The sequence below is a fragment of the Podarcis filfolensis genome (genome assembly GCF_964270895.1).
Source record: "Podarcis filfolensis genome assembly, chromosome: Z".
NCBI classification, from domain to species: Eukaryota; Metazoa; Chordata; class Lepidosauria; order Squamata; family Lacertidae; genus Podarcis; species Podarcis filfolensis.
The window spans coordinates 28968581-28994710 of NC_139617.1; the positions used below are offsets into that span (position 1 = coordinate 28968581).

The following is a 26130-nucleotide window of genomic DNA, read 5'->3' on the forward strand; positions in this document are numbered from 1 at the left end:
GCAAACTGCAGTTGCAATTTATTTTATACAATTTATTATGCAAATGATACCATTTTTATGACAATTTATTGTTTTTCCTCCAAATAGTCCAAGGTGGTATACATGGTAGGTTAAGTGGATAGGAAGTGGCTGGCCCACGGTCACCCAGTGAGCTCCATGGCTGACTGGAGATTTGTGCCCTGGTATCCCAGATACCAGCCCAACACTCTAACCACCAGAACACTATGCTGGAAATGCTCCTCTTATGAACAGCAGCAAGGAGGAAGTGGCTCTGTGTGGATTCCTCCCAGAACTGCCTGAGGTTTCTGAAGTGGCCAGGGTGCTGTGGGAAGGTAGGTGATAAACTGAGGTGATAAACTGAGGCTACAGAAATCTGGGCTGTACCATTTCAGAAGGCAGGTGGCTTGGTTCAAGGTTTGCATGCTGTCCCTAAGTTAAAAGCTCTTTGCGTGCAAGCAGGGTCAGCCTTACTGTTAGCAAAGTAAGGCAACAGCCTCGGGCAGTCAAATTCAGGTGTAGCAAATCACCATTTAATGTATTCTTTTCCCCCTTTTCATTAATATTATTAGTATTAGTATTACATTTCTGTACAATACTGCCCTTCATCTGAGGATCACAGGGCAGTTTACAGTATCAAAACTGAAAAAAAATTCCATAGTAACAACAAAAACAATACCCCCCCCCCCCAGTTTAAAAGGCCATAGATTCTCCCAACGGCTTGGGAGAAGAGGACCATTTTTGGCTGGTTCATCCCTAGGAAGAATGTTTCATGGGTGCCACTGCAAAAAAGGCCTGTTCTCATGTTGCCAGCCTTTGGACCTCTCATGGAGAAGGCACAAAAAGAAGTGCCTCAGATGATGATCACAGGGTCGGTTCCTATGAGAACAGGCAAGGGCACTCGTGGCAGGTTTGTCTCAGGCACCAAAATAATTTGGCACGCCTGGGTGTAATGTACCTTAAGGGAAGGGTGGGGGTTGTGGGAGAAAGCATCACTTGCCGCTCGGCCTCAGTCTGCAAAATTTCTTGAGCGAACCTGCATGCAAGCTAGCACATCAAGATAGAAAGAGTACACTTTTTGATACTGGTGCACTAGTTCACTACATGCAAGGAACTGGGTGTGTGCTTTCGAATGCATTTCCTAAATCCGGCCCCAACTCACTCCTGCAGTTTGAAGTGGTGCAGTCCAAGATCCTACCACCTCGTTCGTTGCAATGCGTGGAAAGGTAGCGAAGTAGGCAGGCGGGCCAAGGAGGGGTTGCAAGGAAGGCGAGGCGCTTCAGCCCCTGAGCAACAGCGCCGCCTAGCCGCCAAGGAGGCCACGGCAAACGGCGGGCAAGCGCCTCCAGCCGCGCGGCGTTGCAAAAATGCCGCCTCTTTAAAAGATCCATGTGGGGGTGGGAAATGCTCCTTTTATTGCATCAAATCAGGTTTCAAGGGGTTGGATTGTGCCCCCGCGCGCCTCCTCCACCTTTTTTTTTCCTTTTTGCAAAGAGTCCTCTCCTCCCCGCCCAACCCCGCAAGCCCCTCCGCGTCCCGATCGCTTGACTCGTGTCTGTCTGCAGTTCAAGGCAGCAGCTGCTGCAGCCAGAGATACGGTATCAGGGAGCTCGGAGGCAGGGGGCGGGTGAAAGGGGAGTAGAGGAGAGGCGGGAATAGAGCGAGGAAACACCTGTTCCCAGTACGAAAAAAGGTGGCGGGGGGGGGGAGTCCACAGCCGGCTTGGAACTCCCCACCCACCCCAACCCCACTCCCACTCCATATCTATTCTCCTATCCAACACCACAATGTCGTTTACAAATGCACACACACTAGAGGGGTCCGGGTGTTTCCCCCTCCCTCAATAGATCCCAAAATGTGTTTGGCAGTGTGCTTCCCAAAGGTGGGGAGGGGGAAAAAGAATTCAGTGCAGCAGGTTCCTTTTGCCTCCTAGGGATACAAAGAGGAGGAGGGGAGGGGAGAGAGAAACAGCCGCGGAACGCACGGTGCAAACTCGAGATGGAAAGGGAGATCTGCCGTCTGCTTCTGGGGTTGTCGCCCACAAGAAGCGCTTTCAGGGGACCCCGGGAGAGGGTATCCCGGCGGCACTCCGAAGCAGGCGCCGAGTGTTGGGCTCTGCTGTAAAAAAAAAGTTGGGGGGGGGAGAAAAACCAAACCAGCCCGTGGTTCAGCTTCCGTTGCCTTTTGCAAAGGGCAACTACTTTGTTCCACCGAGAGCCTGTCAGAACTGAAGCCACGATCCGAGGCAGGCAGGCGACTGGCCAAAGCGAGGCTGGTCTTGGGGTCGCCTGGCTCAAGCGAGCTCGACGCCTTTCGCATCCCCCGCGCACGAAGTTTCATCATCAGCGCTCGGGAAAGGACCTGCCAAAAAAGCTCGCTTGGCTCGCTGCATTGTGGCGCGGCTTCCTTCCTTTTCTTTTTTCTTTTTTAAAGAATAATAAAGGAGGGAGTGAAACGTTCTCTTCCCTCCCCCCGCCCCGCAAAAGAGCCAAATGGATCGCAGAAGAGGCGCAGGGAGCAGGGGGGACCGGGGCAACTGCCAAGGGGGTATGCCAGTGAGGTGTGGCTTGCATTTAAATATCCAATATGTCAATGTAAGGGGAGTGTGTGTGTACGTATATAAAGTCCAGTTTGCATCGGATCGCCGGACAGATCCAGCAGCTATGAAAGGCGGCAGGACGAGGAGGTGGAGGAGGAGAAGCAGGGGGGGACGCGCTGGACCAGGCGAGCCGGCGCAGGCGGCTTGAGCTGGGGAGCTAGCAAGCGCAAGAGAGCGGCGGCGACGCCGGAGGAATCGCAGCCTCCGAGAGGGCAAGAGCTACTGCCCTCCGCTGGACCCGGAGCTCGCGTGGCTCGTTCGCTACTACGTTCGGGCTTCCCTGCTGTCTCCTCCGGGCTTTGCGCCCCCGCGGTGGCCATGGCCGAGGTCGGCGGCTTCCTGGGCTCCCTCGATTTGGATTTGCACGGATTCTCCTCGACACTTGGGAGCGTGGCGCTCGCCGACTCGCCGGGCTTTTTAAACGAGCGCCTGGGGCAGATCGAGGGGCGGCTGCAGCGGGGCTCTCCCACTGACTTCGCCCACCTGAAAGGCATCCTCCGACGGAGGCAGCTCTACTGCCGGACCGGGTTCCACCTGGAGATCTTCCCCAACGGCACCGTGCACGGCACCCGCCAGGACCACAGCCGCTTCGGTAAGCCGCGGGCGGGGTGGCAGCGGGGCTGGGAAGAGGCGTGCGCGGCGGCGCTGAGCGCTAAACAAAAGCAGCGACAGCAGCGGCAGAACCTTTAGCTCCGTTTCCCCTCAAAGTTGTAGGGCGAGTTAGCTTGGGAAGAAAAAGCGGTTGAGCATGGAGGGGCAGTAGGCGCAAGGTGGGGAGAGGGCATTGGCAGCAGCTCGAGAGGGGCGCCCGCTGGCGGGGGGGGGGCATGTAGCCCCTACCCGCCGCGTGGGAACGTACGCCCGCCTTTGCGCTCTGTGGAGCAACCTTGCGTCCCCTGTTTACAGCCTCTGTGCTTTGGTTCGCGTCCAAGCCACGTGGTCGCCTTTCCTTCTCCCAAACTCTTTCTTCTCTCTCGGTCCCTGAACCGAAAGACCCCCTGATTGGAATCTCCCCTCTCTCTCCCTCTCTGTTCCACCCCACCGCACCGTGTTGGTGGAGGAGTCTCCCGTTCCCTTCCCACTAGCGTCCCCACCCCCGTCTCGAAAGCAGGTGTCCTTTTTTGCTCTGCCGGATCTCTCGCGCAGTCACAATAGCCGCGGAGAGCTGCCTTTATGAACTTGTTCAAAGTGCCCCGCCGCCTTGTCCCACATACAGAACTAATTACACTAGTAATATAAATCATCCCGAGCATGGATATAATTAGAATGCTAAATAAATGCGCTCACTCCCCTGAAATGCCAGCATGTTAATTTTCAATTTCCTATTCTCCCACTGCTAAACCGTTTTGCAGGTGCACAAAAAATACTTTAAAAAGCAAGCTCTTTAAAAAAAAAGCAACCAACAAAAACAAAACTAGAACCAAAGAGAAGCAGGCTAGGAACATGTTTTACACACACACACACACACACACAGGCCCATGCAGCTTACAATAGGGTAGTTTGGAAAGCAGAACAGAAAACATCAGTTCATAAGTTTATTGTTCTAGCCAAAGGCCGTGACAAACTTGTAGCTGTAGTATTAATAAGATAATTCATAACATAAGCTTGGAAAGCAGAGAAGAGACAGTCAGGTGCTTTTGGAAAACCCACCCTTTGCACAATTTTAGACTAGGCACTTCTCTTCCTCCCTCTCATACCTAGTCATTAAGGTCGCAACCCTATACCTGTTTGCATGGAAGTAAGCACCATTTGATGCACTCGGGCTTACTTCTGAGCAATATGTGTGTAGGGTTGTGCTGCAAAGGGAATTTGAAGCATGAATAAAATGTGGAACCAAACCAACTAAAAATAGTTTCATAACTTTATACATCCTTCATATGAAATGAAGTTTCGTGATAGTAGGAATGTGATCAGAGCTTGGTAACTTTTATTTGGCAAAATATGCAGACTTCAGAACCCTGTCCTTGGTTCACTGAATGCTGGGAATGCTTAATAATCATTTTTAAAAATGCAAAGAAGAAAGTGAGGTGCAGAGAAAGGAGTGGGGTCTGAGAACCACAGGTGTCTTGCAGGGACTCTCAAGAAGGTTCAACATGGAGACTTCAGCCATGCATCCAGCAAGTCTGGAATCCTGGGATAGCTGTGAGCACCACCCCTACCCTGTTAAGATGTCTGCAGTGAAACCAGTTTTGTTCTCTTTGTCTTGTTACACACTCGTGTTCTGCAAGAAATTTAAAAATATATGAGTTGATTAGGGTAAAAGAAAAAAGTCTTACGGCCCTGTCCACCACCCACCAAGCTGAATGGTGGTTACTCCCAAGTAAATGTGTACAGGATGTCAGCCTTACTATAAATGGTATCTGCTTGGTTGAATCAACAAGCAAAGCCCTAACCAGATCAGTGAAAGGTACTAATAGGCACAGACAAACCTTGTTTAATTAGGTCCTGAAAGACATAATATAATTTCCCTGTCCCTAGGAAGGAGATGGGTAGAAGAAATGCTGTGTACACCTCAGCTAGCTTTGGCCCAACCTGGCTACTACTAGCACCTGCATACAAACACACACAATTTCTAAACAAGCTATGGATTTTCTACAGCTGCAGGTCAATAAACTGCGAGAGGAACCTTCAGTGAACTATATTAGGTTTTCTGCCAAGGATTGGCATGTAAGAGTCTAGAGCAGCTAGCCAGAGTTTAGAAATAAAGAAGAAAACCTTCCCTTTGTTCAGTGACAGCAACCCTCTTTTTCATTTGGTTTGCAAGCTGAGTTTGAAGAGTTAACTGTATGGTGCATTCAATAAATCGAAACATTAGCATTCCACAAGTGTTTCAAGCAGTTGGCATCCAGCTATGTAAATGAGACCAGGCTTCTGATATAAAATATTATAGATTTCTGCTCCAGGCTTCTCCCAAAGGCAATGTAAAATAAATAGTTATTTGTTGTAATTGGAGGGCAGAGCCTCAGGGGGGAGGAATCAAACTGGAATCCTCAGGTGCAGATCAAGTTGGCTTGAACTCTAGGCCCGAGAAACTCAGCACCTCAGAGACCTGGCATGCTGTATTAAGTTTTTGCCCTCAGCCAATCATGAGCAATTAAATTCTGAAGTTTGTAGCTTGCATTCAGGCTTCAAGTGGCCTTTCACTCTTATTTTATAAGAATTAAGCAAGTGGGGAGGAGCTCAACAAATGTTTTGAGCTGGAGACTGGAACCTCCATGTTTAGAAGCAGATGCTTAGCATAAACAAATGAAGAGGGTTGTTATCTTCATTTCTGCCTCATGAACTTTCCATAGCCATCTTGCTGCCCAATGTTGAGAACAGGGTGCTGGATCTCAGAACCGGCAGGCCTTTTCTTACGTCCTTAGAGTGCAGAACACATTTGAAGCTGGATCACTGAGGCTAGCTAGCTGGCTGTCACTGAGGAAGACCTGGGCTGTGAGTTAAGAAAATGGACTCCAAGAAGTTAAGCATGGTGATTTGGGAGATGTAGCAATGCCCACCAACTTGGATTGCTTTAAAAGGCGTTTGGGCAAATTCTCAGAGGTTAAGGCTATCAATGGCTACTAGTTATGATGGACATGGCTACCAAGATCAGAAGCATTAAGCCTCTGGGGAACATAAGTGGGGAGAATGCTGTTGTGTTCATGGCCTACTCAGGGGACATCCCATAGGCATCAGGTTGGCCGTGATGGGAACAAGATGCTATTCTAGGTGGGCTTTTGTATGACTACTGTTTTTATTGGCTACTGCAGAGTTGTGAGTTCAAATCTTGTGTGCAGAGAGACAGACTCTGTTTCTTTAGAGAGAAGGCTTATAACTCCATAGCAGAGCACACCCACTTTGCACGCATAATGTCCCAAAGTAGTCACTGAGAGATGCTGGTTGTTGAAGTACATGGTACTGAACCATGAGAATTGCCAGGCAACTTCATATATTCAATACTATGGATCTGCCATTGCTTATTACTACCCCTCAGGTATTGTTACTTTACTTAGTATTAAGGGAAACTTACATGGAGAATCATTTGTGTCTGGATACTGATTGCCTAGTACTCTGAATAAGAGTCAGGGTAGTATCCTGAAGCATTGCAAAGAAGGCAGATCTGTAGCCACTTCTGGGTGGGAGGGCTAGAACAGGAGCCTGCTTCAACAAGTTGAAGAAGGTCAGGTGAAATCCATATGATGTGCATGCTGTCCCACATCCATTCATCCCAGAAGAAAGATAATCTGATCTCATCAAGACTTGATGCAAGGAAGGGTGGTGGTGATGGGTTCTGTGGACCAGGAGCTTTCAAATTTTCTAGCTCAATCTTGGCAAATTAGGTGCTTTCCAGATGTTGTTGTGTACAACTCCCACCAGCCCTATCCTCCATAGCTGTGCTGGCTGGTGCTAATGGGAAATTGTAGTTCAAAACATTTGGAGGGCACCAGGTTGGTGAAAGCTGAGCAAGCTGTTGAGACCCCTTTCCACTTTGAATCCTGGTACAGAGGATTATGGGAAGAGTCCTAGTGTGTGCAGTCCATTCAGTGTTGGCCCTCACTTTTGCTCTGTGTGAACACCTAACACTTCTCTGCTGAAAAGTGGAAGGGAGGTCTTCTCATGGAGGAATACCTGGTACGCTTCTGAGGAATCCCAAACACAGATGGAAAACCACTGCTGCAGATAGCCCAGTTGGCAACAGGGAGGGAAAGAAGGCTATGTATTGCAAAATAACCATGTGTCCCTTCATTATTATTATTGACATGGTCAAGCACCCAAGAATGCTTGAAGTGCTAACCAGCCCAAGCATAACTTCTCATACACCACTATCTTATTCTCTTAGCAGCTGAGAAACCATCAGCAGAAGGTAGGAGGATAACAGAGATGTAAAATGCATAGTCTCACTGGCTCAAGTCCTGTAGGCTAAAATCCCACTGCCCTCTCTTGCCTAACTACCTGCAAAACTTCAAACCAGTACTGAATTCATTTGGAACTTCTTACAGCTTTCCAACAGCCTGTGATAACCTTTGAGGCTTCACCTAACCATTTGCAAATCACTGTCCCAGCACAACGTCACAACCCGTGATGTTCATTTAACTGTAGACCAGCAGTGAGGAGCCTGTGGCCCCTCTGGACAATGCTGGACTAGTACTGTCTGTGGGAAGGGTCATAGCTCAGTAGTAGAGCATCTGCTTTACTTGCAGAAGGTCCCAGACTCAGTCCCTGGCATCTCCAGGTAGGGGCAGGAGAGTCCTCTGTCTGAAACCCTGAAAGAACCACTGCCAGCTAGTGTGGACAGTACTGAGCTAAATATTCCTGTGTTCCCCCTGCCTATTGGCCATGCTGGCTAGGAGTTATGGGAGTTGGAGTCCAGCAATATTGGGAGGGCCATATATCCTGTATCACTGCTATGGCCACATAACAGTGGTGCAATTTTGGGCTAAAGGCTGTAGTTCTTACTTCAGGGCATCCTCAGAAGGTTCGTGAAGGGGCTGCTCTAGAAGAAGCATTTAAGGTCTGGCAACCTAGGCTGCAGATGCACAAATTGACTGTACCTCCAAAGTGTACTGTTATGGTCCCAGTGTCTGTGCTTTGTCAAGAGCTGAGTCGGAGCTGAACTGTCCCCAAGCCATATTGCATTTCTTGAATGGTAGGTACCTTCATACTTCCATCAAGCCAGACTTTTATCTGTCTATCTACATTGACTGGCAGGGACCCAAACAGTGTTCTTTCCCAGTCTCTACCTGGAGATGCCAGGGATTGGATCTGATCTCTTTTGTAAGCAAAATACAAGTATCTGCGTTTACAGCAAATCCCAGCAGTCCATTGCCTCAGCGTGACAAAATGTGTACAATGATGTTAAGAGCCATTTCAAGAGCCTTCTCCAACCTGATGCCTTCCAGATGCTTTGGACTACAACTCCCATGAGTCACAGCCAAAGGAGCCATGCTCACATCAGCCTCAGTATCTTCTAGCTGTGCTGGCTGGGGATGATGGGAATTGCTGGGGATGATGGGAATTGAATTACAACACTTTTCCATGTGCAAGTAGAGCTGGAAAAGTAGTCACTCTTACTTCTTAGTACCCCCTTTTAAAAATCCCATCCATCAGTTTCATAGTGGAAATGACCAAAGTAAAAAAAGAAATAAAGCATATTATTCAGATAAAGCAATTTACCTTAGTTCTCCTTAAAAAGGGGGGGTACTTGACTTGCTGTTTAATGTTCCAGTTTTTCATACTTTTATTTTAGAAACTGAAAGCAGGATGGTTCATTAAGTATTTAGACTACTAGAGGCTTTGGAATATGTAGTTTGTAGGCAGTATAGTGTCCAGTGGCAGCAGCACCCTGCTAGGGCAAACACTGCAGCAAAGTTTTGCTGCATCAATCAGACACCAGTTCTTGCCTTTGCCTGCTCTGCTCTGCCCTCATTGATGTCTCCTGAAGCAGGTCACTCCCTCACCTTTTGCACAGCAGGGTCAGCCTTCTTTGTAGGTGAAATGGGAAGCTTGCAACGAAATTTACTATATATATGGTGTACACACACACACACACACACACACACACACACAGCACAGTCACACATACTTTGGGAGGCTCACCTTACATACAGGATGGGTTGGATCCAGACTAGTACTCAGCAGTGGCGTAGCGTGGGTTGTCAGCACCCGGGGCAAGGCAAGTAATTTGCGCCCCCTAACCCGTGGATTTGCGCCCCTTAACCCATGGATTTGTGCCCCCTAACCCTAACCCCCAGATGTTGCACCCGGTGCGGCCGGCCCCCCCTGCACCCCCCACGCTACGCCACTGGTACTCAGAGTTCCATTCAGACTCATTGAAGAGGGAAAAGACAATCAATGGCTACTAGACACGTTGGTCATGCTGTGCCTCTACACCTGGAGGCAGCAATGCTTCTGAATACCAGTTGCTGGAAACTGCAGGAAGGGAGAGGCCTCTTGTGCTTGGTTCCTCAGTTCCTGCTTGTGGGCTTCCTTTCGGGAGCATCTGGTTGGCCACTGTGGAAAGAGGATGCTGGCCTAGATGGGCCACTGGCCTGATCCAGCAGGGCTTTTCTTATAAGAAATGAGACAGGGGGTGCAATTCCCCACCCCACTTCCCACTTCCCCATGCATCCTCCTGTGCCCCAATGGAAAACTTTCTGGGAGCCGCATGCAAGCAAGGGGGCGGGCAGAAACAATAGACGTGACTCTTGCCTTTGTGTCGAAGGCTACATTCCAGGCATGCAAAAGTCAGAGGTTTCTTATGCACTCATTACCACAATCCACCTCAACTGATGCATTATTGGACAAATTCATGGAGGAGGGGACTAATGGTGGCTACGTGATTATGGGAGCTATGCTGTGCCTCCATACATTTGGAGGCGGTAATGCTTCTGAACAGTGGCTGCTGGAAATCACAGGAGAGGAGAGGGCTCTTGGGCTTGAATCTTGCTCCCTGATTTCCCAATCAGGGACCTTGGCATCTTGGTTGGCCAGTGTGATTGCAGGATACTGGACTAGATAGGCCACCCACCTGATCTAGCAGGCTCATCTTATGTTCTCACTATTGTGGTTCAAATACATGGTTCAGCAGTCAAAATTGCTCGAGAGAGGCCCAAAGCAGTGTTAGGCAAAGAGCATGGCCTCTGGAAAGTCTCATGGGCTAGATAGAGAAGCCTGCATTCCCTTGAGAATGGGCCTGAGATTCCCCTCCCCAGTTTATATTCACCAAAATGACAATTTACCATTGCAGTTGTGATCGTCTGTGGTACATTATCAATAGGACTCAATGGCTATGAGTATTTGGAGCAGTAGATACTGTTGCAACAAGAGGCCTTGTGGTGGGTGCCTTGAGCGAATTGTGCCAGGGAGTGTGTAGCTGGTCCAAAATGTTTGAAAACTGCTTTCCTTGCCCACCACAGACCCTGATCCCCCAAAACATGAGCAGCAATTCTGCCTGCTCAGCAGGGCTTTGTGTGTGCTAGTGTGTGTTGGGTATACTCTTTGCTGCTGTTGAAGCTCTCCTGAGATTTTGCAGGCTTTGACATGGACACCCAGTGCACCTGTTTCCAAACAGTTGCCTGGGGGGCAGTTGGGGGGTGCGAGAGAGAGATTTAGCTGAAAATTTAGATTTGCAGATACTAGTACAACATGCAACATTGTTCTGAAGCCCCCTTGCCCGTGGATATGGCTGTACGAGGAGAGACAGGTGCAGGCAGCTGAAGTAATCCTTAAACAATTGTTTTAGTAGTATAACAATGACTGGCAGGCTGCCCTGCTCCAATGGAAGTTCAAAGATAATTCAGCTTTTCAGACATCAGAAATTCCAGTCAAATCTCACAGAATGTGATCTGGAGAGGCTCAAAAGAGTGAGTGGAATGAATATCTCCACCACAGAAGAGAAGACAAGAGCTGGAAAAACAAATCATGTTTGGCCACAGAAAACTCCCCCTTGCAAGCAGAAAGTGAATTCTTGACTGAGTCCCAACAGCCACTCCCAGTACTGGTGAAACATGGGTGTTGGAGGCTTCCCTTGCAAATTGAGCTAGATAATGGCAAAATTCTTTCCCAGACACCTTGGTTGGATTTGCATTGCCGTCATTCTTTCTTTAAAATCTGAAGCATGCTCCTCAGATGTCCAATTTTTTGAGGTTATATTGCAGCTTTTGCCAGCCTCTTTACTACAGCTCCAATCAGCCCTAGCCAAGACACAGAGCTGCAATTTCTAGAGTTTCCTGCAAAGAAGGGTTGGTGGTTAAACTGTTCCAGGAGGGGAATAAGGGGGCGGGGTGTTATCTACTAACAACTCTCAGCACCCTTGACAAACTACAGCTCCCAGAATTCTTTAGTTGAAGCCATGACTGTTTCTAGTGGTATCACAAGTCTTTAAATGTAAGGTGTTAGTGTCAATCAAGTGAACATGTAACTGTTTTTGATATGTGATCTTAATGTTCTTCTGTTTGCCAAATGTTTTAGCTGTTCCTGTTTTATCTGTAAACTGCCTTCTGTCCCTGTCAGCATATAAATAATAATTAATAGTATAATAATGATTAATGCCTTTATTAAGGGGTCTCTGAAGGCAAATGACATATAATTCTTAAACATGAACGATTGATTTTGATTTATTTATTGTATTTTTATGCTGTTTTTCATTGAAATGAATCCCGAAGCAGCTTACAAGCAATTATGATTAACAAATCAATATAGCATTTATAGCTGGTGGCGCTGTGGGTTAAACCACAGAGCCTAGGACTTGCCAATCAGAAGGGCGGCAGTTCAAATCCCTGCGACGGGGTGAGCTCCCGTTGCCTGGTCCCTGGTCCTGCCAACCTAGCAGTTCGAAAGCACGTCAGAAGTGCAAGTAGATAAATAGGTACTGCTCCAGTGGGGAGGTAAACGGTGTTTCCGTGCGCTGCTCTGGTTTGCCAGAAGCGGCTTAGTCATGCTGGCCACATGACCCTGAAGCTGTAGGCCGGCTCCCTCGGTCAACAAAGCAAGATGAGCGCTGCAACCCCAGAGTCGGTCACAACTGGACCTAATGGTCAGGGGTCCCTTTACCTTTATGGCATTTATCACCCATAAAACAATATTAACAGCATTAACAAAATAGCAACTAAGAACAATAAGCTCAGTGCTGTTAAGTTCATACGCACATGCTCCACACCCCATGACTTATAATCTTTCATTCAATTCAATTCATTAAAATACACATAAAACACACATAATGCCCATTGTTAAGACAGTTCAGCCAGATGTTGCGCTGGCTGGCATCCTTGAGTAGTGGGCCATGGTGCAAATGGTGGGTCTCTTGAGCCCACCATCAGTGGCAAAGTGGATGTAGCTTGCCCAGGCACCATGGATGAGGAACTTGCCCAGATTGCTCTTGATAATAGAGAGGTCCACTCCCACTCAAGGAAGTCCAAGACAAGCTTGTCCCTCCAGAACGACAAATCACAACTGCACTCTGTGTAGCGGCTGCCCACAAGATCCAGCAATACCTCCATTAATATTATGGTATCTAAATCATATGTGCAAGGATATTCATACATAAATTAAATCACTGTCATAAAACTGAAAGGAAACAGTAAACATCTGAGTGCAGTGTCCGTCCATCCCCTTCAAATTTTGATAAGCATGCCAACCTCAGTTTGTGTTCATAGCAGGGAGAGATTTGGTTTTTTTAATGTTCTTGGTTGAAGCAACATCCTCTTTCTATCTTAAGCTAGATATAGCTGTGTCTTCACCACCTCAGTTTTCACCATGGTCTTCTTCAAATAGGTGCCATAAAAATAATTGCAGGCCCTTATAACAACAAAAACACCATAAACAGGCAGAAAGTTCTAATTTTCAGTAACTTCACACCACTCATTGTTTCAAATACATGCACACAATAACTTCACCACCAAGCTGTTTCCAAGAGGCTCAGCAGCCTACAAAAAGGAAGCAACAGGCATGGTCCTAGCTGTTGTGAGGTAATACAGGCTAAAATAGGCTAATTGCCCACAATAGTGGCCACTCCCTGACTCAACTCTTCCTCTGAGCACATTCAGCCTTGCTAAAGTGGTATTCACTTTAGTTAATGCACTAAAAAGCATCCTGGTGTGATGAGGAAACCTTACCTTGTTAGGTGTCCTGATCACAAGGAAGTTTCTGAATGCATTTGGCCAACATAACCTCCCTGAGACTGTCTCAGGCAATACGGGATGGTCAGGCTTGAGTAGGTGTGCTTGGTGCATCTGAGGATGTTAGTACAGTGGGGCAGCATGTGTATGTTCTCTCTCCATACTTTAGTTCCATGTGCCATGTTCTCTGGAAGGCATGAAGAGGACTTTCATTTCTTCCTATCCTTCTAAGGCAGGAGAAATTCAATGTAGAATGTTCGCTCAGCACCATAGCATTGCCAACAATAATTTCCGGGGTGGGGGGGATGTGTCCTTTTTAAAGAGATGCATCTTAGCATGTGTGAATACACACCCATCCTTCCATGTACTTAAACGTATTTTACACGAAGGACAAGCTTTATAAACAGTACCAAAAGTGCTCCAGGCATTTAAGGTTGTGGAAGGTGTTTGTGTCACATGGAACACTAGCCACTTGGGATTTGTGGTTGGGTACAACAGAGTTGAAGCAATACAGCTCAAACCAAATGCAGTGTAGGGTATGTACGCAAGGCAAAGCTCCAAGTGTTTCTCTCAGTGCAACTTCTGGAGCCAGAAGCATGAAAACCTTCTTTTCTGGAGAGTGATGTATTTAAAATGAATAAGTAGGGCATGTGCAGGCTCAAGCAACAAGGTGATACTATAATGAACATGGAGTGCAGCAAGGCAGTCACGATGACATACCTGTTCTATGTATAGCCATGACATCGTCCTTGCACTTGAAGTCTTGCTAGTATGCCTTGTGAGCTCATGAGTGACTGAGCAATGAATGGTTCTTCCAAGTAGTACTTTGAGAATCTTAGAGCTAGCAAAAAAGCATGTAAGTGATGTAACCCAACCAGGGTGGGTCAAGTGTGCTTGTGAAGGGTTGGATGGACATTCTAGAGGCTCTATTAATAAATGGGAGGAACCATGTGACTCTCACTGCTCTTCTCTGCCTAGCCTGTTCCCTTGCTGTTGAATACAACCTCTCTGTGTGCTGTTAGCTGCAATTTGGGGTTCCTGATTTGGAGGCCCCTTAAGGCCTCCATGAAAAAGTAGCAGTTCTGACCTCCTCACTGCCATGTGTCTTTCTGGCCTACCACACCAAATAGCCTCATGTCTGATGGAGCTACAGCTGTCCTGGCTGTACCGAAGGAGGTAAGTGCAGGGTTTCCCAAACCTGGGTCTCCAGCTATTTTTGGACTACAACTCCCATCACCCCTAGCTAGCAGGACCAGTGATCAGAGATGATGGGAGTTGTAGTCCAAAAACAGCTGGAGACCCAAGTTTGGAAAACCCTACTTTAGTGGTAGGAATGAGACTGGACCTGCTGCTCTGGGCTGCCCCAGAGCTGTTCCCTACATTGAATAATTTACTGCTATGATTACATGGACCCCACCTTTGGGGTCCATAGAATTGTAGTGTTGGAAGGGGTTCCAAGGGTCATCTAGTCGAACCTGTGCAGTAATCACAGCTAAGGAATCCCCAACAGATGGCCATCCAACCTCTGCTTAGAAACTTATTGCCTCGCTCTCACTCTGGATGCTTCAAGTACTAGGAGCCATTGATAGCCCTCTCCTCCATGAATTTGTTCACTCTTCTGTTAAAGCCATCCAATTTGGGCAACTGGCTCATGATGCAGCTACAGCTGCCTGACACAACATGGCAGCAACACACCCCTCTCCTCCTGGCCCTAGAAGGAAATGGGGAAAGGGAAACGGGGGAGGGGGAAGCTAAGGGACTACTTACCCACTTCCCTGCATTTTAAAATCAAGGGAGACAGGGAGGAAAACAGAGGCAGCACTTACCAAGAGGGAGGTCCGCAGGATTCACCATCAAGGTCAGCGTCATTCTGGCATCAGTAGTAACAAGCAGAAGAACAGGTTGGGGGCAAGGCAGAGGGCCCACCCCTTTCGCAGCCCAGCTCAGCTCACACCTCCACATTAGACCAGCTAAAGTCATATGCGAAGAAGTTTGGTTCCGCTTGTTGAGAAGCCTCTGGCTGACAGTACCAGCTAATGTTTCCAACAGCTGCTACAAACACCTGTGGAAAGCCCCCTTCCAATGTTCTTTCTGAACTGCTTCTACTCATTCTCCCTCACTATGTAACTGCCTGCCTTTTTCCTGGTTTTTGAGTAGTAGAGAGGAACATGGAAAACAATTTACGGGCCTTCCTTGTTCTCTCAGCAGCTCTGAGTCCAAGAAGTGGGGTGCTATTCCAGGGAGGGAGAGGACTCTAGCAGGCAGAGCCAAGAGAGGGTTGATAGGAGGTGAGTGACTGTAGTGACTTAGGAATTGCTGGCTGCTGTGGTCACTCAGAAGGTTTCATCCTTGTGGAACTTCATTCATAGTCCTCTGTTGAACTGGCCCATAGCAGCTTAATAATCTGCTTTTACGCATTTGTGCAATTCTTACTAATTTTTAGGTTACTCTGCATAGCATAAAAACAGATTGTTCCTCTTATTATATTTGTGACTTTAATTATTGCATTTGTGACTTAATGTATTCCCTCTTTGTGGTATTTTCCCAAACTGTTCAGTTTTTCATATGAAAGGTTGGTTCCACCACCACCCTAATCCACACGATATTTTTATATCCACAAACTCTCTTTAATAAAGCTTCTCCAAGTACTGCTGGAAGAAATGGATTATACTGACCCGTTTTGTACTGGCTTCAGACCACATTTTGTCACTCAGGCTTGGTTTCTCTGATAGATGATCTTGATCAGAAGGGAAACCAGGAGCAGGAGGGGGAGGATGAGGATGTGTCGATTCTCCTTGATTTCAGCGGCTTGAGATACCGTCAGCCACTGAACCTTTCTGGACCAGTTCTGTGGGATGGGGTTGGGGGCATGATGATATGATGGTTCTGATCCTACCTGCAATGGTGGTTTGAGAAGGCAGTATTGGAGGATCTCTGCTGAATCCTATGGCACTTGTGTTATGTTATGGCACTCTCTCCTCCCACCCTACTCCCTAACATCTGTATGAAGTCACAGAGTAAAATCACCTGAGGATTTGGGGAGAGGTGCCGCAAATATCCAGCTCAATTTCTCCTTGACAGGTGGGACTGTGAAGGTGCTGAACCAGTAACTGAATGTGGGAATGGGCTGAAAGCAGGCCAATAAATTGAAGCTGAATACTATTAAGGTAGAGGCACTGTGGATATATGTGCTTTGGGTTTGGGGTTAGGGTTAGGGTTAGGGTGAGCTAGGCTCTGATGCAGATTGTACCACCCACCACCCCTCCAAAGTCAGCAAATTCATAGCCTAGTGCCAGCTTTGTCACTAGAAGCCCAGGTTGACTCAGTGACACAGCTTTGGTTGGTTCACCAACTGTGGTTGTTTCTAGACAGTCTAGCCATGGTTATCCATTATCTGGAATCTTCCAGCCCTCAAGTTGACATGGAAGCTTCAAGTGATGCAGAATCTGGCTGCCAGACTTTTGATTACCACTGCTACATTTCTTTGTATACCAGTCATAAGAGAATTTCATTGGCTGCCTGTTTGCTTCTAGAGCCAAATCAAGCTGCTGACACTTGTCTTGAAAGGCCTAAATAGCTTGGGGTCCAAATATCTGAAGGAACACCATCTTAAGGTATACTGTTGAGGGTTTATTTCCCCCAGGTACTGTCTTTATCAGAGATACACTCTCCAATCTCAGGAATGAAGGCTTTTTCAGCTGTGGTGCCCTGGCTGTGGAGCTCCTTCTCAAAAGAAGCCTTCCTGGCAACTTGGTGCCAGGCAAAAATATTTATATTTGCCCAGGCCTTTAAAATTCTTAAGACTTAGTCGTGTTCATTTTAAATATGATTTTTTTAAAAGGATATTATTTGCCCTTTAATTGTGATATGATATAAATGTGTTGTGAAGTCTGGGTAGATTTTAAATTGTTTCATTTACTGTAATGATGCCCACCAAGAGTGATATTGTTTGTATTGAATAACTCTCCATTTTTAATTTCTTTTCAAAGGAATTTTGGAGTTTATAAGCTTGGCTGTAGGGCTGGTTAGTATCCGCGGTGTGGATTCTGGACTTTACCTTGGGATGAACGAGAGAGGAGAGCTGTATGGATCGGTAAGTGTTAGCCCTTCAGGTTTATGGAATATCAAATACTGTTGGAGTGGGTAACATTAAGGTTTTATTATGCCTTGATATTTTCCAAGATACCCACTTCAATCTCTTGTGGCTCTGACTTCCACAGCCACTCTTTTGCATTTGGGATCCCCAGCAACTGAGTAGTGACCATGGCACAATTATGGTGCTGAAAATGAGCTGCAGCTATGAGTTGCAGAAGTAGTAGGCTCCACAAAAAGCGAACAGAAGTGTAGGGTCTTATAGCCCACGTTAAAGGTAGCCACCTATGAGGTAGGCAGTCAATGATCAAGTAGGATGGGAGTTATGGCTCAACAACATCTGGAAGACTATTATCATTATTTAATGTATTTATATCCCACCTTTCTCCCAAATTGGGATCCAATGTGGCTCACATTTTAAAATGTTATAAATTACAAAGTTATTTGTATTTGACCAGTGGTCAGCATCACCCACACCTTCGTTTTCTATGCCCTGTCTAAATAAGAAGGTCTTAGCTTGCTGGCAGAACGATTACAAGGAGGGAACCATTCGTAACCTCTGTCGGGAGGGAATTCCACAATATGGGAGCAGACACAGAAAAGGCTCTCTCTTGTGCAGACTTCACCTGCATGGATATGGGGAGGGGCTGTAGCTCAGTGGTAAAACACCCAGGTCCCTGCCACTGCTTTAAAGGTAAGCACCAGTGCCTGCCTTGAGTTATACCCAGAAACTGACTGGTCATTTGCTGTCCATTGTTTGTTTGGGGAGTTTCTGGCAGACCCAAGCAGATCCAAGAGTATGACTGATAGTGTGTCTCTTTTGAGGTTCTCATCTTGTTTAGGAAAGCCATGAAACACAAACCATTGTCAGGTCTGTGGGTATTTTGTGCTTATATTTAAATGCTGCATTCAAGATCACCACCAAAGAAAAGCCTGATTTTATGACTCAGGGTTCATCCACACTTACTGTATATTTTGCCCTGTGCTTTCTAGGCACAGGTCTGTGTCCAAGCACTTTTTCTTTTTCTTTTTTCCCATGCCACTTTCCCCAGGAAAGCCCACATTTTAACTCTGAATCAGAACAAATGGCAATTCGGGCTTTCCACAGAATGGTTCTCAGTGATAAGGTTTTTGCAGGGACAGGGCTGGGGCCCAAAAAAGTGCTCAGGCATGGAGCTTTAAAGTGTCTAGAAACATTGCACAGAAGAAAGTCTGGATGAGCCCTCAGTTAAAATGTGAACATTTAATAAAGATGCACATTTTTTCACTTGCATAATTTCCGCTGCTGTTTTACAATTATTTTGCATAGTTTCTTCTGGTCTTGCTACTTATAGTGAACTATAAAAAGCCTCACACACAGCCAGTGGAAATCTTGTTCAGACACACCTCTGGGCTTCTGAGACTTCAGTGAACACATTTTGGCATATCTTCCCAGTCATCTGGGTCAGAAACTTTTGAAGTTTTTGAACTTTTTGAAGTCGAAGATGGAACTCTAGGAAGTTCTATATTCTGCACTCCCCTATAATTGTGACATGCACATGAGACTGGCTATCGCTTGGATGCGCTCTGCTTTGGAGCAGCCCACAATTTGGACCAGAAATTCGCCAGTCTTGTTATGGATCTTTCCTGCTCAGATTAGAAAATAAGACCTGGGTGTCTCGATAATGCTAATCTGATTTAAATCCCAATTCCAAATCAAAGTCCATTCAGACTAATTGTAGTATCCAGTTACCCCTCTGTGATGTGTTCTCTTGGCAGTCTCAGCAGGAAAGCCAACCCCATGCTGATTTCCAGTTGGATGATTCCATGCCATAAAAAATCTCTTGACACATACAGGATTCTTACTGGATTCTGCTTTATGGCACAACACTGCAATGCTATTTGAAGGGTTGACATGGGAAAGTTTCGGATTTGGCTCTTTCTAAGCATCTAATGCAGCATCAAAATATTTTTAAAGACCAAACTAAACGCAGTCATTTTGACAAGGTCTGGTTGCCACATATCAGCAATGTAAAACAGAAGTGACGTTAATGTTAGACCTCCAGCCACTTACCGGTACTTAAGGAGAGGCTGTCACAGATAAATGAAGCCTTGGCGATACATTCAGTGATTCAGTTACTTGACAGCGTTCCTGCTCATTTTCTTTCTTATATGTTCTTTCATTTTATTAATTTCATAAAATATATACACCACTTGATTGTGTGTGTGGGACCCTCAAAGTGGTTTACTAAAAAGGATAAAGCAGTAAAATTATGAGTAAGAAAGAATGACAACAATAAATTGAAACTATTGAAAAGTTAACAATACACTAAAAACAGATTAAAACTCACATCAGCTTTCTATACATCTGGGTAGGCTTGTCTAAACAAGAATGTTTTTAGCAGGTGCCAAAAAAAGTACAGTGATGGTGCCTTCCTGGTGTCAACAGGCAATGTGTAGTTGCAGAACAGGTATTCTATGGGAATGGAAGTGGTTCAGTGGGCATTTATGGGGGTAAGGTGAAACTGAGGTATATGTAACTGATGTATGTATGTATGTAACATTCTGCAGGTATTGTTCAAATGTCATTTTATTATAAAGCCAATAAAATATTCTACAAAATAAAATAACCCATCAACACCGAAATGTTCAGCATTTGCAAATTTTCACCATGGTGGACACAGAGCAGCATCCTGCACAGGCTGGAACATAGGAAGCTGTAGTTCCATCCAACCCAATGTGTTCTGCTTTGAATGGCAGAGGCTCTCCAGGATCTGACACAAGAGCCTTCCACATCACTTGCTATCATTTTGCAGTTGGAGGTGCCATGGGATTGAGCTGGGACTTTTTCAGATGCAACTGCATCATTGCTAGTGTGTGATGATATTGAAGCACATTATGAAGGAGCAGGTTCTCAGACACGGCCACTAATCCGCACGCATTGGCTTTCTCCCTCATGGCTGCCATGGTGAAGAGGCCTAGTTTGTATGACATGTACAGTGCAGATTTTCCAACTGTCTGGCACGGGATCCTCCATGAGATGTGTAGAGAGCCAGTGTAGTATCGTGGTCAGGGTGTTGGACTAGGACCTTGGAGACCAGGGTGTGAATCTCCACTTGGCCATGAAGCTCACTGGAGTTTACCCTGGGCTAGTCACTGCCACACCTTGAGCTCTTTGTATATATATATGAGAGAGAGGGGGAGAGAGAGTAACAAAGAGCAAGCTTCCCTGAAATAAAGATTGCTAGCCACAACCCCTCTTCTGTCACAGAGCATTGCAAGAGTTCTATCATGCTCACAGTCCATACAGAGCACCTCACACCATCCAAGGACACTCCCCAAATAGGAAAATAGCAAGTTGCCTTGCACCGTCAGTTTAGCTCAGTTTAGCTCATGTCCACAGTGCATGGCAGCAGCTCTTCAGATGAAACATTTATAGCCCTACCTGGTGGTGCCACTGGAGATTGAATCTGGAACCTTCTGCATGCAAAGTATATGCTTATGACTGAGCTATGCTTCTCCCCACTCCCCACCCCGAAAAACAATTAGGAACATAGTTCGTTGCCTTAACCTGAGTTAAGCCATAGCTCCAATCCCGCTCAATATTCTTTACACTGACTGAATGTTGGAAGATTCAGGACACATAAAAGTAAGTACTTGTTCACTCAGAGCATAAATGGTCTCAGCCCTGTATACCTGAAGGAGCATCTCCACCCCTGTGTTCAGCCCGGACAATGAGGTCCAGCGCTGAGGGCTTTTTGGAGGTTCCCTCACTGTGAGAAGTGAGGTTGCAGGGAACCAGGCAGAGGGCCTTCTCAGTAGTGGTGCCCACTCTGTGGAATGCCCTCCTATCAAATGCCAAACGGATAAACATCTAGCTGACTTCAGAAGACATCTGAAGGCAGCCCTGCAGAGGGAAGTTTAAATAAAAAAGTTTGATGTTTTATTATGTTTTCATATATTTTGGAAGCCGCCCAAAGTGGCTGGGGCAACCCAGTCAGATGGGCGGGGTACAAATAATAAAATAATTTATTATTATTATTATTATTATTAGAATATGGAACTCGCTCCCACAGGAGGCAGTGGTGCCAACTTGGATGGCTTTAACAGAAGACTGGAGAAATTCAAGGAGGAGAGGGCTATCAATGGCTCCTAGTACTTGAAGCATCCCGGAGTAAGGGCAAGGCAAGGAGGAAGGGTGAAAGCATTCACACGCCTTTGTGCTGCGAGAAGGATGGGAAGCTTCTCCCACGTTTGATCTCGCCACGTCACCATACACATATACATCATACACTCTATAGTCTGATAGGTGACTTTTGCACGCGTGCCCTCGAGCCTGTGCCTCCAGGGAGGGCCGGTTTCACCTACTCCTAGGTATGCCTCTGCTCTTACTGGTAAGAGCTCTCTGGGATTTCATGCTCAACCCTATCAAGAGATGCTGGGGGCTGAACCTGGGACAAAGCAGCTACTCATGTAAGAGGATCCTTATGGAAAAGGATGTGGAAAGGATTCCCTTAACACTGTGGGGCAGGCAGTAGCATGGCCAGCAGTATATTGTGCAAGGGAATACTAGTCAAGTGAATGGTTTTCTTAAAACCAAGGATTGGGAATTTTCTTCCATCCAAGGGCCACATTGCTGATGGGCAAACTTCTGGGATGCCACATGCCAGAGATAGGTAGAGCCGGAGGCTAAGTGGGTGGAAGAACAGATGTGACTCTTAACCTAAGCCAGAAACTTCTACAATGCACTCATCCCTCTCATCTAGGCAAACAATAGTTCAGGGGGCACATTTCAGGTAGGCAAAAGCAGCTGAGCAAAGTATGGAGAAGGACCAGTGAGAGGTGTAGCCTAGGAAGAATCCCAAGGGCCAGACAGAGAATTATGGGGGTCACATTTGCGCGCACACACACACACATATGTATATGTACACAGCCTGATGTTCTCTACTCCTGTCTTAAGCACGTTGTTCATAGAAGGCTCTTCCCAAATAGGTGGCCAGGCAGGACAAATTAAAGCCTGGTCTAGGTTACAACAGTGTGCCCAACTCCAGGACAGCCTGCTCTCCAGCCATCGAAAAGGACCCTCCCGTGAGATATTCTCTTTGCAAGGGGAAGGCCATAGCTCAGTGATAAAAGCAACTGCTTTGCCTGCAGAAGATCCCAGGTTTGCTCCCCCAAGGAATTTCCGTATATGGCTAAGAGAGAACCCTGCTTGAAACCCTGGAGAGCTGCTGCCAGTCAGTGCAGACAACTGAACTGGATGGACCTAGTCTAGCAGTGTTCGTGTGTCAAAGTCCCATGCTCAGATTAAGCTAGTACCATTGACACAAAAGGATGACTAATTCCGAAGGAGCTGAATCATCGTATCAATATCAGTCAACCATTCCTGGGCTTAACTATTTTAGGGATGTGACCTCAGGATATCCTTACTGCCTTGGGGCATGACCTCAGCCCATGGTTATGTTGCTTCTCGGAATCCCTGTGCTCAGACGGAACCTCCCAGGGTTGTTTTGCTCTTCTCTCTGTAGCAAAGTCCCTAGGAATTAAACCACTGCTATCATTTGCTCCCTAGGGCACCTACTCAAATATTTGCCATTAGCCTTGGTTCTCCTAAACACCATATGAGGTGCTACTCCTGTTTCTCGGGGGCTTATTTGATGGAAAGCTCCTCCATTCAAAGTCATTTATAACCATTCATTCAAACAAATCCAAATGTCAGGGAGAATGGATCATGGAATCATAAAACTATAGAGTTGAAAGAAACCCTAAGGGTCATCTAGTCCCTTGTGATGCTAGCATAGCGGCCTTCTTTCCATGCTACCTCTCCATGTGCAAAGTCAGCCCCACTGTGTTCTATGGGTCTTACTTCCAAGCAAGGAGGCACAGGGTTGCAGCTATAAACTTGGGGTACATAGGGATTGCTGGGGAAGGACAAATACAGAGCATCTCATGTGCTATGGCACCCATGCTGCAGATAGACAACAGAGGATGGGTACCACTTTCCTGCCCTGCTTGTAAGCTTCCACAAGGCAGCATGTGTTCGGGGCAGAGCCCACACTTTGCATGCCAAAGGTCTCAGGTAGCATCTCCAGGGTAGCAAGTGATGAGGGGCTGCAGCTCAGTGGTAGATCATCTGCTTTGCATGCAGAAGGTCCCTGATTCAATCCCAAACATCTCCAGGTAGGGCTGGAAGAGGCTTCTGCCTGAAACCCTGCAGAGTCAGTATAGGCAATACTTTGAAAGCCAATGTGGCATAGTAGTTAGAGTGTTGGATTAGGACCTGGGAGACCAGGGTTCAAATCCCCACTCGGCCATGAAGCTCACTGGGTGTGACCTTGGGGGTCGGTCACACCCTCTCTGCCTAACCTACCTCACAGGATTGTTGTGAGGATTAAATGAGGAGCAGGAGAACCATGTATGCCACCTTGAGCTCCTTGGAGAAAAAGGTGGGATATAAATGCAACAAACAAACAAGCACACACACACACACACAGCATGAGACCCTGGAGAGCCACCATCAGAGTAGGACCACATTGTCCAAGATGGAAAGGAATTTATAAACCTTGCTTCTTATATTCAAACGGCATGCTGAACAAAATGGGTCTTTGGGTTGATCCAGCAGCGCTGCCCATGTGAACAGAATGTTTGTAGATTATTCTTCATAAGTCTTTTTCTCCCCACCCACTCTCTCTCCCTGATCCCCTCTTCCACCCCACCTACACACACAGAAGAAGCTGACAAGGGAGTGTGTTTTCCGTGAGCAGTTTGAAGAAAACTGGTACAACACTTACGCTTCAACCCTCTACAAACACTCTGACTCCGAGAGACAGTATTACGTTGCTTTGAACAAAGATGGCTCTCCCAGAGAAGGATACAGGACTAAGAGACACCAAAAATTCACTCATTTTTTACCAAGACCTGTGGACCCTGCTAAGATCCCTGCAATGTACAGACATCTCTTCCACTACAGGTGATGTTCTCTGCAGCTTGAGCAGCCATTGTGTATATATTTACTTGGGTTTCCATGGTTTCTGCCAGGATGCTCCATCCCATAGCCATTCCATCGTTCTTAACAAATCTGGATACCAGATAGAGGAAGCACTGCCTATTCCTTGGAGTTTTCTTTTCTTTTCTTTCTAAAGGTATTATCTCGAGGTTGAGTTTACTCCCGTGGCAGGTGAGGATAGGGGCAGGGTGGGAGCCAAGCTTGGAAAACCCTACATAAAAACATTCATTAGTTCAATTACTCTCTTTATCTGGTGGGCTAAGAGAAGGCAAAAATTGACACGGGGGAGAAAATATTATTTCTGAAATGACAACCACCACCGCCAGCACCAGTTCCTAGCCACGTGGCCATGGTGGCCACACCACAGAAGACCACAGCAATGACTTGTGTGTACTGCTCACAGGCTTGGAATAGTTATTAAGAGGGCCCACAGAATGGATGGGGCCTCTTCCTATTTGACACTTGGATTCTCTTGAGGTGGCCCTAGCAGACTTGTTCTATGTTGCTAGGCCAGAACTCCTCACTGTAGGCTCTAGCTGATAAGACTTCCATAGTGGGAAAATGGAGGGCAGAATCTAGAGTATCCAAACCAAAGCTTACATCTGGCAATCTTGGGTCCAGAGGGATGTGAGGGAGGGGGGTGTTGTGTGTGGGCACACACGTGTGCATGTTTCCTGCTGTTGGAATAGGAGCAGAGGAGGGTGGGTCAAGGACCTTAACATTCTTAACACAATCCTGTTCCTAAGGACAAAAATCTATTTATAAAATGTATATGATATTTATTTTATATATTTATTTATTTCAAAAAAAAATTACTATTTTTAAAATGAGAGATATTATGGCCCAACTTTCATCAGGAAGGGTAAGGTCCTATTGGAATAGGAGGGAGGAAAGGGGGTGGGGAGAAATGAGTTTTAAGAGCTTTTCGGCAATAAAATTGTCTTTATATATTGCGGGTGGCTTGCTAATTTATTCCAGTCACATCCATTGTTAATTATGAGGCCCCTCCAGATAACATTTTTTTTCTCTTCACACGCATTCAAGATGAGTTGTTCTCTTAATGGGATCGATACTCCCACATTTATAGAATGGAAGGGACCCTGTCATGGACTGGCTAGACACAGAGGAATGGTGGGAGGGACCAGCTGGGGAACCTCCAAGGGAAGAAGGCTCAGAGTCCAGGGAGTGATGGTGGGACTATGGTATGTGGTCAGAGGGAGAAGATGGAGCAGACTGGGAGGAGGAGGTGTCAGGAGCTGAAGAAGTAACAGGATTTAGTAAGCAGGGAGAGGCTGTGGCAGAGGGCAGTCCAGAATCAGCAGGAAAGGAGGGGGGCCAAGAGGCAGAGATGAGGCAGGCTGCTGAAGAAGCCAGGGGGTCTCCCCCTTCTGCTGCGACCAACTCCCTTCTCCCCTGGTCTCCCAGGACCCGAAGAGGTATGAAGAGGTCGGAGCAAAGACGGACGCGCCGGCGTTGTCTCAGATTGCTCAGGAAGGACCCAGGAGAGGAGGAGACTTAGTCAGCTGTGGGAAGGCGGGGACCTTCAGTCTTCACAACTGCCTTATAGGGGCAAAACCTACCAAGAAGAGTTGCTGTGCTCATTAGGCCTGGCACTCCTGAGCAGGCCTTGTCTCTAATAAAGAGTTAACTTCACTTACTCTGTGTGATTTATTGCTGGCTGGCTTCCAGACACCCCAAGGGTCATCTAGTCCAACACCCTGCAGTGCAGGAATCACAGTTAAATAATCCCTGACAGATGGCCATCCAAGTTATGCTTAAAAACCTCCAATGAAGTAGAGTCCACCACCTTCCAAGGTAGTCAACTCCACAGTTGAACAGCTGTTCAAGCTGATTTGCAC

At 46.7% G+C, this 26130-nt stretch overlaps 1 protein-coding gene and 1 long non-coding RNA gene across 4 annotated transcripts; one reads left to right on the top strand and one right to left on the bottom strand.

The window, feature by feature from the left end:
* Positions 1–2354: 2354 nt before the first annotated feature.
* Positions 2355–25924, top strand: FGF16 (fibroblast growth factor 16). 3 transcript variants are annotated; one of them, XM_083596607.1, is made up of 4 exons: positions 2355–3188; positions 17184–17287; positions 23997–24235; positions 25697–25924. In XM_083596607.1, exons 1-4 carry the CDS (start codon positions 2915–2917, stop codon positions 25788–25790), a joined length of 711 nt encoding a protein of 236 aa, XP_083452733.1. In that variant the 5' UTR covers positions 2355–2914; the 3' UTR covers positions 25791–25924. The 3 variants fall into 3 exon arrangements, with proteins under 3 accessions (XP_083452733.1, XP_083452732.1, XP_083452734.1); XM_083596606.1 differs by having other exon boundaries at positions 2364–3188; positions 23994–24235; XM_083596608.1 differs by lacking the exon at positions 25697–25924 and having other exon boundaries at positions 2368–3188; positions 23994–25219.
* LOC310754589 lies at positions 9426–15468 on the bottom strand. Its single transcript, XR_014543898.1, has 3 exons — positions 15021–15468; positions 13915–14035; positions 9426–11307 (listed from the first exon to the last, which is right to left on the bottom strand). It is a non-coding gene; the product is annotated as an uncharacterized lncRNA (long non-coding RNA).
* Positions 25925–26130: the final 206 nt, after the last annotated feature.

Coding starts and splice junctions, on each gene's coding strand:
- FGF16 (XM_083596606.1), top strand. CDS start 2,915: ATGGCCGAGGTCGGCGGCTTCCTGGGCTCCCTCGATTTGGATTTGCAC. Junction 3,189..17,183: donor CCAGGACCACAGCCGCTTCG/GTAAGCCGCGGG, acceptor TTCTTTTCAAAG/GAATTTTGGAGTTTATAAGC. Junction 17,288..23,993: donor GAGGAGAGCTGTATGGATCG/GTAAGTGTTAGC, acceptor CTACACACACAG/AAGAAGCTGACAAGGGAGTG.